The sequence below is a fragment of the Otolemur garnettii genome, unplaced genomic scaffold, assembly GCF_000181295.1.
Source record: "Otolemur garnettii isolate 467f Iridium unplaced genomic scaffold, OtoGar3 scaffold00111, whole genome shotgun sequence".
Taxonomy (NCBI): domain Eukaryota; kingdom Metazoa; phylum Chordata; class Mammalia; order Primates; family Galagidae; genus Otolemur; species Otolemur garnettii.
The window spans coordinates 6,485,040-6,502,149 of NW_003852506.1; the positions used below are offsets into that span (position 1 = coordinate 6,485,040).

The 17,110-nt window shown below is 39.7% G+C and overlaps 2 protein-coding genes across 8 annotated transcripts in view; one reads left to right on the plus strand and one right to left on the minus strand.

The window, feature by feature from the left end:
* Positions 1-3,850, plus strand: part of CCT8 (chaperonin containing TCP1 subunit 8) — a 15,058-nt gene extending 11,208 nt beyond the window's left edge. The window contains exons 13-14 of one of the 2 annotated variants that reach the window (XM_023517426.1): positions 3,183-3,290; positions 3,625-3,739. In XM_023517426.1, the coding sequence (XP_023373194.1) occupies positions 3,183-3,278 (96 nt within the window). In that variant the 3' untranslated portion in view covers positions 3,279-3,290; positions 3,625-3,739. Of the gene's footprint in view, positions 1-3,182; positions 3,291-3,624 lie in introns of both variants that reach the window. The other variant, XM_023517427.1, reaches the window with a different exon arrangement.
* Positions 3,851-5,677: 1,827 nt separating this feature from the next.
* USP16 (ubiquitin specific peptidase 16) overlaps positions 5,678-17,110 on the minus strand; it is a 31,262-nt gene continuing 19,829 nt past the window's right edge. For 5 of the 6 annotated variants that reach the window (XM_012809698.1, XM_003797087.3, XM_012809699.2 and 2 more), the window contains 6 exons: positions 16,639-16,815; positions 13,432-14,095; positions 11,777-11,871; positions 10,506-10,592; positions 6,209-6,365; positions 5,678-6,109 (listed from right to left, as the gene is read on the minus strand). In XM_012809698.1, the coding sequence (XP_012665152.1) occupies positions 5,985-6,109; positions 6,209-6,365; positions 10,506-10,592; positions 11,777-11,871; positions 13,432-14,095; positions 16,639-16,815 (1,305 nt within the window). In that variant the 3' untranslated portion in view covers positions 5,678-5,984. The remainder of the gene's footprint in view (positions 6,110-6,208; positions 6,366-10,505; positions 10,593-11,776; positions 11,872-13,431; positions 14,096-16,638; positions 16,816-17,110) is intronic. The other variant, XM_012809697.2, reaches the window with a different exon arrangement.

Consider the following 17,110-nt stretch of genomic DNA (forward strand, 5'->3'; position numbering starts at 1 on the left):
AGCCCAGGAGTTGGAGGTTGCTATGAGCTGAGATGCCATAGCAGATCACCCCGGGGGACTCTACCTAGGGCTGTCTCAAAAAAAAAAAAAAAAAGAAAGAAAGAAAGAAAGAAACTACCCTGGGAAACATAGCGAGACCCACCCCCCTTCTCCACAACAAAAAAAAGAAAAAAATTAAAAAACTTAATAACTAATTTAAAAGAAGATATTTCTAGCGAAAGAAACCATTGCCATTTTAATATTAGAATGAGTAGAATGAATCTGATTTAGAGTCATAGGATTCAAAGTACTTTAGCCTTAGAACTCCTTTGTACAAATAACTTAGAGTATGTTTACTATGGAATGTAAATGTGGAATATGGGAGGACTGTAAAGCTCTGAAGCAGACGTGGCAGAACTACCAATGTTAAGGAAAGTAAAGTCTCCAGGATCTGAGTATTTAAAATATTTTCTGCCATGATACACAACTTGAGGTATTAAAGGATCTTAAAATTGTGTTTGAAATAATATTTATGCTTTTTTATTTTATTGAGGAATTGTGGGTATATTTTGGGTAAAGAGATAAACTAAAATTCCTAATTATTTTTCAAAAGGTACTTTATAGTAAATTGAATTAAATCATTTTTCCACAAAATAAGTGCTTAATAGAAAATTGTAATTGGTAGGGCACAGTATAAATCCATTAAGTGAAAGTTATGCCAGATTGCCAGATTAAAGTTGGGAGAAGTCTTAGGTAGAAATCAGTGGAAGGTAATTAGACTTATTTCTAAGCACAGTTAAGGCCAGTTGGTGGTGATTAAAACAATTTTTTCCTCTTTATAAGGAGCACCTGGTCCTGTAGTGAGTAGATATGACCAAAAATGGAACTGATTCTCCAGTTTCAGCTCTATCAGAAATAAGCAGAAACTAGGTGATATCATACCAGATTTTTTGGTAGGTTTATATCATCACTTTATTAGGTGGTTTCAAATGGGAGCATATGAGGTTTTTTTTTTTTTAGGTTTTTAAATAAAGATAATAGATGCCTCAGGAAATGCTTATTCTAGACATTAGAATGGGCCAAGAATAAAAGGGGAGACCCTAAGTAGAAGGAGATAGAAGAAGCTGAGTAGAGGAGTGAAGCAAAGGGTATAAACACATTATGATATTCCTTAGGACGTCTTTGGATGTCAGTTATTCATGAAAGACAATGTTTGTAACCTTTGGTCACAATGCACTTCTGAATTATTGATTGATCTATTTATGTATTATTATTTTTTTGAGACAAGAGTCTCAGTCATCCTGGGTAGAGTGCCCTTAGCAGCATGATTGTTCACTACAACCTCAAACTCTTGGTTCATGGGATCCTCTTGCCTCAGCCTCCTGTAGGGGGAGGGACTACGGGCATCTACCAGGACACTAGGCTAGTTTTTTCTATTTTAGTAGATGTGGGATCTCATTCCTGCTCAGGCTCAAATTCCTGAGTTCCAAGAATCCACCTGCCTTGGCCTCCCAGGGTATTAGGATTACAAGTGTGAGCCGCTGCGCAGAACTCTGTTTTGCCTTATGGTGGGGAGGTTGCCCTTGATCTTTGCAGTCTGTACATACAGGATGTTTTTGAAGAACTCTTTCAACTGCATTTATCAGTTTGTGTTAGTATAATAAACTTACACTCAAAGCCAGTTGTACGTAATTTTGTATGGTATATTCTGGGAATTGGAAATCAAGCTTCAAGTGTGGGATAGTATAGTACGGGCTAGATTTCTTTGTTCAGATTATCTATTTCGCTGGTTCTCAAAGCATAGTTCCCCAAACTAACAGCATCAAGATAACCTCAAATTATCAGACCTTGCCCCAGACTCAGTGAATCAAACTCTGGGGGAGACCCAGCAGACTGTTTTAAAAAGCCTTCCAAGTGGTTATGGTACCTGCTAAAGTTTGAAAATTAGGTACATTTTTCCTTTAATTGTGATACACTTAGATTCTGAAATTATGCTTAAGGCCTTTAATTTGGTCTTAATATACTCTTAATCATTACAAGAATTTCGGGTTTAGATTTCTTTATGGAAGCTTATAAAAAGGGATGTGGGATGAGTGCTGTGGTGGCTTTTAGCTGTAACTTGAGGCCAGGAGTTTGAGACCAGCCTGGGCAATGTAGTGAGACCCTGTCTGTACCAAAAATTTAAAGATTAGCCTGGTGTGGTGGTACACACCTGGCTACTGCTACTCTAAGAGGCTGGGCTGGGAGGATAGTTTGGGCCCAGGAATTTAAGGCTGCGAGCTATTTATGATCATGCCTCTGAACTCCAGCCTGGACACAAGAGAGCAAGCCCCTGTCTATTAACAACAAAAAGAAGTTGGAGAGGGGGATGTGTAATCTATTGGAGATGGCAGTGAAGATTAATTTCTGTTCCTTGAAATCAAGCCAAATTCCTTGATTCTATACCGGAAGTTCTTTGATTATATTAATTTGGCAACAAAAGTATTCCTAATTTTGAGTTTTAGAATGTATGAGAGGCTTAGGGCTCTACTTTGATTAAAGCCAGCTAATTTGGTTTGACCACTATTGCTTTTTAACATTCATTTTAAACATTAGGTGGTTATACTTGGAAAATGCTGGGTTAGTGCATTTTAGATAAAAGAGGCTTGTGTCTTTTTTTTTTGGAAATAAGAATGTTACTTTGTTGTCCTCGGTAGAGTGCCTGGCATCATGGCTCACAGCAACCTCAAACTCTTGGGCTCAAGTGATCCCTTTGCCTCAGCCTCCTGAAGGTGCTGGGATTATAGGCACCCGCCACAACACCCAGATATTTTTAGAGATGGGGTCTCTCTCTTACTTAGGCCAGTCTCAAACTCATGAGCTCAGGCAACCCACCTGCCTCAGCTGGGATTACAGGTGTGGAGCTTGTTAAGTAGGTGCTTGGATTTTTGTTCATGACAAACACTTCTTGCCTTTTGAATATTTACAGGTTGTAGAACAGGGGTCCTCAAACTTTTTAAACAGGGTTAGTTCACTGTCCCTCAGACTGTTGGAGGGCTAGACTGCAGGTCTCGGGACAAGTTGGCTGCTAAGTAGGACAGGCAGCAGCAGCAAAAACAACTGGCGGGCCAGATAAATGTCCTTAGGCGGGCCACAGTTTGAGGACGCCTGCTCTAGAAAATTTCAATATTGAACTGTTTTTATTTATGTATCAACTACTTTAGATTATAATGGCAAAACTGGCAGGTGGACCTAAAGCTCCTAAACCACAAGGAAACTGGGACGATAAAGATGATTGGCAAGATGAACCTCATTTATAAATAGCAAATCAGGTGCCTAACTGACTGATGCATACCACCACCTACTGACTGCATGCAAATAGTCACATTCCACTTACTGTGTTAATTGAAGAGCATGTCTTGGAATGCCCCTCACTAATCTGTGTGGATTTTGTTGCTGTTATCCACAAAGCAAGGAACTTTCTCAAGTCTGCTAGACTTTATAATTTAATTTCTAACAAGGAAGCTAGCGAACTTTGTGCTGTAGTGTTTCATAAGTGGTATAAAATCGATTGCTTAATCAAGGCTAATAGAAAAATAACTCTTTTTCTTCATTCTAAAGGTTGAGTTGTAAGCATACTTTGTGTGGTTTTGTTTTGTTACACAGATCATCATGGCAAAACCAGCTGGTGGGCCCAAGCCTCCAAGTGGGAAGAAAGACTGGGATGATGACCAAAATGATTGAATGGCTTGATTTTTACTGTAGGTGAAGACTAAATTTGTAGTAGTACTTTGGAAATTGCCTGGCGTTTTCTTATTCTCCTTAAGTTAAGAAGTGTTCTGTGTTCTTATCCTCAGTTGGATGTTGTAATAAACACATTGTTACTGTTAAAGCCTCATTGTCTCATGACCATTGTTAATGGGATCTGAATATGATCTGTTTGTCTCAGCCTTGTCAGTCACATTAGCTAGTTCTTATGTCAGTAGAGGTCTGCTTTCCATTTATATTGGGGTCTGCTGCGTGTTTCTATATTGGAACATACATAAACTAGAACATAACCATTCTCATAGTTAACATATTTTCTGCAGGTTGCTTTGTAATAAGGGGATGGCACAGCTGAGTAGTTCTGACACAGACCAGGTGGGCCCACAAAACCTGAAAAGGCTACTCTGACCCTTTACAGCAGCCTTTCTCAACCTGCGGGTTGCAGCCCCTTTTTAACAATGAAAATACATCCTGCATATCAGATATTTACATTACGATTCATAACAGTAGCAAAATTACAATTATGACGTAGCAACCAAAATAATTTTATGGTTGAGGGTCACCACAACATGAGGAACTATTTAAGGGTAGCGGCATTAGGAGGCACTAGGAAGGTTGAGAACCACTGCTTTATAGGAAAGGTCTGCTGACACCTCAAGTAGATTTTCCAGAGTGTGTTTCCACAGCTTTGGAAATCCTGATTCAGGTGACTTGTTTCAATAGTGATTCGTGATTGCTGAATGGAAAATATGTTCTAGTAGCAGGCGTCCTCAAACTCTGGCCCATGGGCCACATGCGGCCTGCCTAGGACATTTATCCAGCCCGCCGGGTGTTTTTGCTGCTGCTCCCTGTCCTGCTTAGCAGCCGACTCGTCCTGGGGCCCGCAGTCTGGCCCTCCAACGGTCTGAGGACAGTGAACTGGCCCCCTGTTCAAAAAGTTTGAGGATCTCTGGTCTAATAAGTACAAAAGAGATGTTTATGATACAAATAAGATCTATCTCCTGATACATACAGGTTTAACAAGTCAGTTTTCATAAAGCAGATCTTATTTCCCTAAGGTCAATAAGGAGTGTTGAAAAAACATTTGTAAAAAGCTAAAATTATACTGATAGGATGTAGTACTAAATATGTTGCTTATATAAGATTCTTAAATTCTGTTTGATTATGTATACTTTTGGTATTCTTTGAAAAGAATTTCAGAAGCAATATTTTCTGGGTCTTAAACTCAACAGATGTTAGGAATAGTAAGATTATCTCACTGCCATGGAAGGTCAGAAGGATTCATTATGGAAGAGAACCTCATAGGAAGGTCAGACAGGGAGCGGTGCCCACAGCTCAGTGGGTATAACCACATGCACCAGGGCTGGTGGGTTCAAACCCAGCCCAGGCCTGCAAAAACAAAAACATAGCCAGGTGTTGTGGCAGGTGCCTATAGTTCCAGCTACTTGGGAAGCTGAGGCAAGAGAATCCCTTGAGCCCAACAGTTTGAGGTTGCTGTGAGCTGTGATGTGACAGCACTCTCCCAAAAGGGCAAGGCAAAAAAATGAGGCTCTGTCTCCAAAAAACAGAAGTTCAGACAGGTTGTGTGTCCTTAAAGCCTCTTTAAACTGTATATAAGTCAAACACTGGCTAACTTGGGCTTTTTCTCTGGACATGCTGGCAGTAAGGAGGACTTCGTACCTAATTATCCTAGGAGTGAGACCGACTTGTGTCTGCATTGGGTCAGCTGACAACTAGCACAAAGCAAGTATAGAGGGAGGTCTTTCCCCAGCTTACGCTCATTACAGACTATGTATGTATGTTCTTCCCAGTTATATATTACTGCCAGCATACATGCTTATAAAATTAACACACTTGTAATTAAGTTCTCATTAGCCAATCTGAAACATTTTTAAAAATGATACCTATTTGGGTAAATTAATAGAACTTAACATCTTCTAAGTAATAAAACAAGTTTTTGGGTAAGTCAGTTTATTGATGCATTGTGACCCACCACCCAGACATACTTAGCATAAAGGACTTAAGTAATTCAACTTTCCCTTCCAGAAACTGGAAGCAGGAATAAAAACCACTATGACAATACAAAACCATTTTGTAAATTTTTAGGTAATTTTTTTCCCTTTGATAGTTAAATAAACATAATTTCTTCTGGCATGTATGTAATGGTAAGTGAACATGATTTATAGTCTTTACTTTTTTATTGTTATTACAGCCATTATAAAAGCCACACTTGTTTCCAGAGAAAGTACTTTTTGATATTGTTACAGTATTCTCTCATAAAATAGGAGGTACGCTTGGGAGTTGAGTACTTTAGTTGCAGGCACAGCTTGCACATGAGTATCACTGATGTGAAACCACTGCCCTTTGGTTGATTCCATTTCAAAATCTGTCAAGAGGAAATGTAAAATTAAACATGGAAAGATTCAAATTTGTTAAATCTGGTCCTGCCATAATCTGAATGCCTGAATTCTTCAAAACCTCTTACCTTGTGGAACATCTCCGTGAAGAACAAGATTAGAAAGATGACTATTTGCGGTTCTTGCCTTGGCATAAGCAGTGTAGTGCCCTGACCTCATGGTACCACTGTGTTCAACCACTCCATATAAGGAATACATAACTTTTGTATTTTCTTCCGCAACATTCTTTAAAAACGAATAGAATTCAAGTTAGTTCTAGTCTGCTTATAATGTCATTGGCAAGATAAGTTTACACTATTTATGCAAAGGGTCTTTTAACCTTTACTTAAGAGTGCAAAAATCATGAGTCTGAACTTGACTATTCTCTCTACCTCTTCTCAGGCTACTGAGACACTTCTACTTTTATTGGAATGTTGCCATAGCTGTTTGCTTGCCCAGAAAGTAAAAAACTGGATTCAATTTGCCAGTTTATTTGGGAGCCCTAGTATAATTACAAAATATCATAACAACCCTAGCTATTATCTTGTTCCCTGGCTGAAAATGTAAAGCACTTAAGTTTTGATCAAAACCACTTTTTATGTTATTAAATACCCCTGGGGAGTCAGAAGCACACTCAACCTCTTCTGAGTACTCCTTTCTCACCCAGAGTGGATGCTGCTGCTTCCATAGGGCTGGCAACAGGTTTGGGCATTCTCTGAGCCAGAGGCCACTTAAACACAAATAGCTATGTCCTCTTGTAAAAAGTCCTGAGCAGGCATCACTGCCCTTCAGTAGTACTGTCCACCTTCATCTCTACAATCTGTGCCTTCAAATTCACTGAAGAACTGTACTTCACCCCATCCTGTCAGCTTACTCCAGAGATTCCAAGTGTCCATCTGTAGTCCTCACAAGATTTTCACTGCCATTCCATTCTAGCCAACCACAACCAGGACTAGACTCAGCCTGTTGCAACTCAGAGCTGTTTGCCTTTAGAAATCTACTACAGTAGAACCTCCATAGCTGATCATCTCCCTACACTAAACACCTCCCTAAGTTGACCTAGTTTTCATAGTCGGGACATGGACCTCATGTACGTGTCAGTACAGCAAGCCTCATTCCTTCTGTTGACCATCTGTGTATGTCGACCAGTTTGTTACAGTCCCTGGGGTGCTCAACTTGCAGAGGTTCTCCTGTACCTCTAGTCTTGAACCATGAGTCTTCCATTCTTTCAACTCTTCAATCTCACCTATTCTGTATTCCTGAACCTGACAGGATTCTACAATCCTCATTTTCTCCTGGCTTACAAAGCCTCTTGGAATCAACCCCATATGCAGTCTAGACCTTTGCTATTCAAAATGCAGTCCATGGAACAGCCAGCATCAGCATTACCTGAGATTTCATTAGAAATTTTAGTAGAACTCCCCCTAGACTGGCAGAATCAGAGTTTGTAGATCTGATCCCAGGTGATTCAAATGCACATTAAAGTTTGAGAACTTCAACCACATGTATCCTCACTTAGCAATAAATTCTTAATACCTGGCACCAGTGTTGCCACCACATCCAATTCATTGCAAACCCTACTCTAAGTGCTATAGTGTACCTCCCTCAGCCCCGAAACCAGACCGGTGCTATTGCTAGAAAACAAAAGTATATGATCCAACGTGTCAGACTCCTCAATGTGACTCACTGTAAGCTGACTTCAGTGTTAGCTGCTGCTTCCAAGATGCTCTTCACATGAACTGGCCCAAACTTTTACTGCTCTTATTGCCTCTCCCATCTCCTAATTCTTTGTTCTCTATTACTGACCTCACCTCCCACTTCAGGAAAACTGAGACTCAACCTACCCAACTACAAGCTGCCCACTGGCAGGAGGATGAGGTAGCCAGCATCCCCTCCTTTTGGTTCAAAGACCATGCTCCAAATTCACGGCCTCGGCCTCCTCCAGGATCTTGCTCAATCAATTCTCTTTCCATTATCTTCAACTTCTAAATTTCCTCATGGTCTACAAACCTACTTAAGTCTTCCACACTTTAAAAGCAGAAACAGAAAACTTCAACAAACCTCACTACTCACTTTTCCTTTTCAAAAAGCCTCTATTCTAACTTAACTACGTATTTTATCTCCACAGATTAAAAAAGTTGAAGTTTCACCATGACTTCTTTACTAACCCATAGTTTTCCAGTCCTTTCTCTGGTATTCTGATAGGCCACATAGTCCTTTCCTTGAAAATTGAAAATAGGGCAACGGCATTTTACGCATAAGATGGATTCCTAATGACCCTGTATTTAAAACTAATCTAACCGACCGGAAAGATCACCTATATTTCTGTCTAACAAGGGTACAACTGAACTTTTCTAGAACTAGAATGTAAATGTTTTGACACAATGACTATGCAAATGACATGAAATTTATGTGAACCAGCTTGGTGAAAGTATTTCAAAATGTATATGAAAACACTACACTGTACCCCATGTTTGCATTAATGTATACAGCTATCATTTAATAAAAAAATAAAAATAAAAATAAAAATAATCTAACCAAAGTGGCCTAGCCTGGCCTTACGGTGTTAATAGAAAAATAATTACAACTGATAACTCACCAGGCTGAAATTATACCTTTCTGGAGAATTTTTAGTTAGGAGGGAAGAAGTCCCATCATTTCAAATTTGTATAAAAGTCAGACTTTATTAATATGCTTGTAACAAGGCTCGGCACCTATAGCTCAACCGGCTAAGGTGCCAGCCACGTACACCTAAGGTGGCAGGTTCAAATCCCCAGCCTGGACCCGCCAAACAACAATGACGGCTGCAACCAAAAAATAGCCAGGCGTTGTGGCGGGCGCCTGTGGTCCCAGCTACTTGGGAGGCGGAGGCAGGAGACTCGCTTGAGCCCAGGAGTTGGAGGTTGCTGTGAGCTGTAATGCCACAGCACTCTACCCAGGGGGACAGCTTGAGGCTCTGTCTCAAAAAAAAAAATAAATAAATAAAAAATAAAATGCTTGTAACAAAATACTTGAAACCTGAATATAGTGAAGAGCACAGCTTCTTTGTCAATATTCTGTTTCCACATGGAGATTCTCTGAGATTCTTTCTGATGTCCTCACCTTCTACCTCTGCCTCTTTCACTCAGATATTCACCAGGGTCCTGTCCTTGACCACCTCTTCTCATTCTGTCTCCAGCTCTATACACAAGGGATCCCGTATCTTCTCATAGTTTTTACTACCAAATACTACTTATTTCCAAATCTTTACCTCTAATCCTCTCTGCCCTGGGTCTCAGACATGTATATCTAAATGTTTCCTAGATAATGAATATCTCAAAAGTATGTGACACTCAGTGGATGCAAACTTGAACCCATTATCCTTTCTCTACTTCCCAACCTGCTCTTCTCCCTGTATTTCCCACCTCAATCAGGGCACTCCAATCTGCCTAACGTTCACTCAGGCCAGGGCCCAGGAATCATCCCCAACTTTCTGTGCTACCTTCAGTATCCACTTAAAGGCCTCTGCCTCACCTTCCAGTACCAATCAGTCATAAATGGTTTATTTTACCCCCAGACATCATCTTCAATCTCCTTACAGTCTTGCCTTACTTGTAGCCCTTATCATCTACTGGCTGAATTAATAGAACAGCCTCCTAACGCTTTTCCCTGCCTCTAGGTTTTCCCTCCTAAAATTTAGCCTTCATAGCTAGGCAAGTAACAACATCACAGACAGACCTAACGGTGTCACTTCACTGTTTCAACTCTTCAGTGGCTCTCCACTGCACACCTAATAAAAGTCCACGTTCCTCACCATGACAGCCCTCCCAAACCTCACTCCTACCTCACTCTTCGGGCTTCAATGCCCAACTCCCCTAACAGCCTGCACTATGAGGTCTAGAAGTGTACACATTACCAGCCCCTGGCACACACTACCCTTTTCTACACTATACCTTTGCTCCTGCTATTCTGCCTACAAAACTTATTTCATCTTGATTCTTCATACTATCTTTACTCCTTCTTTTAAGTATTAACTGAGGTATGGTCTACTTTACAGAGGCTTTCCTGAAGCACCAATATGCTAAGTTAAGTGTTTACCATACCAGTTCTAATCTTACCAATCTTAACACTCAACCATTTTAAATGGAGGTTATCCATTAATATATCCCCTCACCTTTATTTCTGTGTCCTCTGCTCCCAAGAAAATGTCTACCATAATAAGAGGGTTCCAAATATTGAACTGACATAACCTAATCACCAAACTGATTCATCACAGATCTTCAAACTATAAAGGCAATGATCAAAGTCCCACTATTCTCAATAATTCTTATCAACTTCATACTTAGTACTTGAAAAGCTATGATTTGCCTTTAAAGGATTTTCTTGAAAAAGACCACTTTCACCTACCTTACATTTAAGGGTACAAAAAGGAGCCAAATCTAAGATTTCTGGAAATTTAATATGTTTGTTAACTTTGCGTAGGTTAAAACCAGCCTGAAAAAGAAGAGATTGAGTTCTTTTAATGGAAAAGAACGATCCCTCAAAGAACATCAGCATCCAGCCCTACTTCAATTTGCTTAGGAGATTCTACTCTTCCTGACCATTAATTGATTCCAAGTTGGTTTGTTTTTGTTAAAAACGCACATACCACAGATACACTGCCAATACACTGAGAATCTTACTCCCATGAGAAAATTCTCCATGTTTCTGCATTAGCCAGTCAGAAAAGCCAGATTACACAAAAGTTCTGAGTACTTTAAACTCAGCAAGGGTAGAATAGTTTTCTGTGAAACACACTCTCTCAACCTTATGCCCTAACTAGGCTAATTGTTAATTAAGACCCACCAAATTAGTCAAGCACATATACCCATACCAACATTCTGAAGATTCTGAAAGTATTTGGAATTTGGAACAGAATTTGAGAATAGTGCTCCTTACAGCAAAAGTTTTCTAGAAAAGACAGGGTTGGCTCAGTTCCTGTAGCTCAGTGGCTAGGGCGCCAGCCACGTACATTGGAGCTGGCGGGTTTGAATCCAGCCCAGTCCTGCCAAACAACAATGACAACTACAACCGAAAAGTAGCTGAGTGTTGTGGCAGGCACCTTTAGTCCCAGGTACTTGGGAGGGTGAAGCAAGAGAATTGCTTAAGCCCAAGAGTTTGAGGTTGCTGTGAGCTGTGACGCCACAGCACTCTACCCAGGGCGACAGCTTGAAACTCTGTCTCAAAAAGGAAAAAAAGAAAAAAGAAAAAGAAAAAAAGAAAAGAAAAGACAGGGTCACCAAAATGATGAAAATCTAGGTATCAATGTTTTTTTATCAATGGTCAGTAAAAATTATGCCATACACAAACAGAAAAACACCACAAACATTCCTAAACATGACAACATGACATATGGAATACACTGTTCTTTTTTTAAATTTGAAATTAAGATTAAAATAAGATGCTAATCTTACTAAGAAAAACCAACATGACCTGTAGTAAATCTGAGAAAGGACTGTGCCTAAATTTTCTTTCACCTTGACCTGCATCTTTGTCTTGCCTATTCATATTTTTTTACTCTCCTACTTCTTTGAAGTTAGAATAAGAAATAAGAGAAAACGGAAACAGTAGTATGTTGAGGCAATAACAAAGTAGGCCTTAAACATTTAAAACAAATTCGGGGTAATAAACAAGGGTACCTGCTGAAATCTCTTTAAATGAAGAGTGAGAACAGGAGGAGCGAGGGAGATGAGCATCTGCTTTTTAGCGTTGGTGTAAACATGCTTCCTTTCACCTAAAGACAGGAAGAAATTGTAGCAATGTGAAAATTGTTTTAGATCTTTAAGCATTCAAATTTGACATAAAATCATTTCAAACATCTAAAGCAAGACTCAGCAAACTTTCTATAAAGGACCAGGCAAATATTTTAGGCTTTGTGGACAAAGAGGCAAAATCAAAAATACTTTGCAGGCATTTATGTGTGAGAAAAATTTCCATAAATTCTTATTATTTGAAATCAAAACACTATAGTAACAATAAAAGACAATTATACTCTATTAAAAGAGAAGAATGGAATTATTGTGGGGGACATAACATTTTAGGGTTCAAGGTTAGTGTTCCCTATCATCAAATCATTTGCAAATAATCATCTATAAAAACATTTTTTAGTTCAGAGACCAAAAACAGCAGAAGGTTAAATCTGGCCCATGGATGACCTTAGTTTGCTATGTTTGCTCTAAAATAAATCAAACTACATAAAATCTACACAATTTACTTTTTGTGTTTACGTGTAAATAAATAAAAAGCTAGAATTTTAAAACTTTTCAACAATTCTAGCTAGGAATCCATGGCTCCTCCCTACCCCAGTTACCTAAACTCAAAAGGAAGGAGAAGGGGGGAAAATGTCAGTACCTGCCTCTTCCATATCTGAGGAAGATGATCAACAAAGCCCTGTCCTCCCAGTACCATTCTCAGATGACTTCTTTGGTGCAAGGGAGATGAGAGTCATCAGAAATGCTGACCGAAAACTGAGAAGGCAAGAAATTGCCACTATCTGTCAGGATGCTGTGGTGGTAGCATAACTATGGGATGACTGACCCACAGGGCAGATGTTAGAGAGCAAACTACCCCGCTTTAACTGCTGCTGGGAGGTCACAGAGTATGAGCCACTTCAATGAAGTTCTGTTTTTTCCATCCTTCTATTAAAATATTTACACACTGGCTGGGCATGGTGGCTCACGCCTGTAATCCTAGCACTCTGGGAGGCTGAGGCAGGTGGATTGCTTGAGCTCACGAGTTCAAGACCAACCTCAGCAAAAGTGAGACCCTGTCTCTACTAAAAATAGAAAAAAATAACTGAGGCAAGAGGATCACTTGGAGCCAAGTTGGAGGCTGCTGTGAGCTATGATGCCACAGCACTCTATCTTTTTTCTTATCTCAAAAGATAAATAGGCTTGACCCCTGTAGCTCAGCAGCTGGGGCACCAGCCACATACACTGGAGGTGGCAGGTTCGAACCCAGCCTGGGCCTGCCAAACAACGATGACAATTACAACAAAAAAATAACCAGGCATTGTGGAGGGTGCCTGTAGTCTCAGCTACTTGGGAGGCTGAGGCAAGAGAATCTCCTAAGCCCAGGAGTTGGAGGTTGCTGTGAGCTGTGATGCCACAGCATTCTACTGAGGGTAACATGGTGAGACTCTGTCTCAAAAATAAATAAAATAAAATGTTTACACAGAGAAAGGCACTTATTTATGCCACCCAAATCTTGATACAGTTACATTAGTATTCTACCTATGCAGTGCAAAATGAGCCCCTGAGTATTAATTTTACTTATAGTAACAGCATCTAAATACCTTTTACATTTGCCTTTGGTCCATTATACTGTCTCCCTGTGCACACTTCACAAAGCAGTTTATTCGCATCTCGCAGTTTCTCATTACGGGTAAACTGATACAAACAATGCTGAATTGAATAGTCATCAGTATTGAAAGCTTCTCTGTTGGCAAGAGTAGAGAAAGCAGTTTCTGGATCTTCATTTACAACTTCGTATACTTTTGTCCCAGGAGAATGACTATCATTCACAATCTCTATATTTATTTCATCAGGATGAAGAACAGCATTCAAGGTAAGGTTTTGGAAACCAGTAGAAATGTCCACTTCTCCATTGCTTCCTTCCTTCAGGTAGGCACCATTTAAATTCCTAGAACATTCTGTGGGAGAAGATGCCAAAACCTCAAGATCATTACCCATGTTGACATTTTTCATATCTATTTCCTCCGTGCATTTCTGATTGTCAGTTACACCTTCTATCATTTTTTCTTGGCCATTCAACTCTTTCTGGTTAATATAATATTCTTTATGGGTAACTTCCTCTTGGGAAATGTGGTTGGATTTAGTATCTACTTCTCCCTGAAGTGACATTTCAGCCTCACATTCATTATCTTCAGGATGGTCACTGGTACAGATATCTTTTAAATGAAGAACTTTTCCTTGAATTTTTTGTTGTCTTCGTTGGTTCTGTGTAAAAAGTTGAAAACATTCACACATTTAAAACATTAAAGACAAAGCAGAGAGAGAAAGAAAAAGACAAAGGAAAAGAATGAAAGAATATACATATACCACATCTATTTTGTTATTTATCAATCATAAATAAATAAATTTGTAAGAAAGTGTCCACTCTCAGAATCTGATCTTATATAAGTTCTGGTCCTATCAGGATCACATAAATTACAAATAAAAGTTTTTTAAATGAAATTAGGTATAAACCATCACCAGTCATTAAAAACTATCCCATCAGAGAAATAAAAACAGATGAGACATGCTTTCTGCTTTAGGAGACATAATCTAGACAGAGCACTGAGACTGTTAAAGCCAGGCAGCCAAGTATTAAACCAAGTGGTGGGTCTAACTACACACATAACAAAGAGATATGCATCTCACTAATTGTTGGGTCAAAGTTTCACTTAGGAGATAAAAAACAAACTGAATGCACAGTGCAGGCCTGCTTTTGTCAGAGAGAGGGCCGAAAGCATCCTGGGGAAAAACCAGTCCAAAGTTATTAAGGAAGCAAAGAGGCCAAATGTATAGAGATCATCCTTTTGCCACTTGTTGCCTATTTCCAGATAGAGGGGAAAAGGCCTTTCATCAAGATTCCCTTTAGTGGCTCGGCGCCTATAGCTCAACCGGCTAAGGCGCCAGCCACGTACACCTAAGGTGGCGGGTTCGAATCCCCAGCCCGGACCCGCCAAACAACAATGACGGCTGCAACCAAAAAATAGCCAGGCGTTGTGGCGGGCGCCTGTGGTCCCAGCTACTTGGGAGGCGGAGGCAGGAGACTCGCTTGAGCCCAGGAGTTGGAGGTTGCTGTGAGCTGTAATGCCACGGCACTCTGCCCAGGGGAACAGCTTGAGGCTCTGTCTCAAAAAAAAAAAGATTCCCTTTAGTAGAATGCCTAAAATTCCAAAGCAATTAGCATTTTTGTCCTAACTGAAGAGAGCGAGGCTAATCTGTGAAACCCAAATGATGAAGAGCAGCATGCAGAACACAGACGTATCCTGATGGGTTGGGTGAGAACAAAGCACACCAATAAAACCTGGGCAGAGGGGAGCAAGTACTTCAAAAAGAATAAAACACAAGGCGGTGCCTGTAGCTCAGGAGTAGGGCGCCGGCCCCATATGCCAGTAGCTGGTGGGTTCAAACGCAGCCCCATCCAGAAACTACAAAAAAAAAAAAAGAATAAAACACAAACAGCTCTGAAACACAAAAGTATGTTTAACCCCATTTATACTAAAATACTTGTAAAATAAAACTGCACTACTATATTTTCCATCTAACAGACTGGTAGACCCAGAAGTCTGGCTTGGCACAGTGGCTCATGCCTATTATCTCAGCACTTTCAGAGGCTGATGCAAAAGGACTGCCTGAAGCCCAGAGTTCAAGACCAGCCTGGAAAAGACAGCCTATCTCTATAAAATAGAGGCCTTATCTCTAAAAATTTTTAAATAAAAATTAGCCACATGTGATGGTATGTGTCCGTAGTCCTGGCTAGTAGGGAGGCGGAGGTAGAAAGATCACTTAAGCCCAGAAATTTGAGGTTATAGCGAGCTATGACAGAGCCACTGTACTCCAGCACAGGCAAAAGAGCAAGACTGTGGAGTTTTGTTAACACATGGCTGTTAAGGGTAAGGAGAAACAAGAAGTCTCATATATTGTTGATGTGAATATAAACTGGTGCGACTTTTGTGAAGAACAATTAGGTGATATCTATCAAAGTTACAAATGTAATCTCTCTTCTAAAAATTTACCCCACAGATGACATATGTATAGGCTATTACAGCAAAGACTAGAAACAACCTAAATCAATAAAGAAATGGTTAAATGAATTACGTAAGGTACATCCATAAAACAGAAAATGCCATGCAGCTAAAAAAAGCAGCAGCTTCATATACCAGAATGAAAAGGTCTCTAAGCTCAAGTTAAGTACAAACAAACAAAAAACAAGGTCCATAACAGTGTACACGGTAAAGAAGGGAAGAAAAGAACCAAGGCTACATATTTTCCAAGGGAAACCCCAGGATACAGAAAAAAAAACAATGAAAGTGGATGTCTTTTAAAGGATAGTGGTGGGAAGGTGACTTTTATTGTATACATTTATGTATTTTTAAATTTGTGATTGTGAATGTATTAACAACTCAAAAAATTAAGTTCAAAATGAACTAAACTTATTAAAAATAGTTGTTACAAGTGATTCTCAAAAAGCATGTTTTGTTCACATATGCTCAAAGCAATTTCCCTGCAAACAATTAAAAAATGACCTAATTCTGGGCGGTGCCTGTGGCTCAAAGGAGTAGGGTGTCAGCCCTATATGCAGAGGGTGGTGGGTTCAAACCCAGCCCTGGCCAAAAACTGCAAAAAAAAAAGACCTAATTCTGTCTGTAATTGCCAAATGAAAGTGCTGTATATAAAATAATGGACATGTCTGCCAATGTCGTCCACCCTACAACCTCAATAATACAAAATACAAAACCAGAAAAAGCGCGATTGTCCTCCCAGTTACCCACCTTGGCTTGCTTTTTGGCTTGCTTCTTTGCCTTTTTCTGTAAGTGCTTACTTGTTCCAGAAGGCATCTCATTTCTCTCTTTCATGTAACTGTCATTATCTTTCTCTTCCTCACTGTCTTCATCTTCATCTTCCATTGTCTTTTTCAGATTTTTGTCATTTATACTTTTCTTACCACTCTTAAAATATAGAGAATGTAGGTCAAAACCAAAACTTTACAATACTGCTTGGTAAAAAGAAAACCAATGTGACCTAAAAATTCTTCCTTTTCTATTTTATACTAGCTTTAATTTCCATACTACTTGCAAATATATCTAGAGATTCAACACCTGTGCTCAGTGGCTAGGGCGCCAGCCACATACACCAAAGCTGGTGGGTTCAAATCCAGCCCAGGCCGGCCAAACAACAATGACAACTACAACAAAAAAAAAAAAAATAGCTGGTTACAGTGTCAGCCACAGGCCCTGAGGCTGA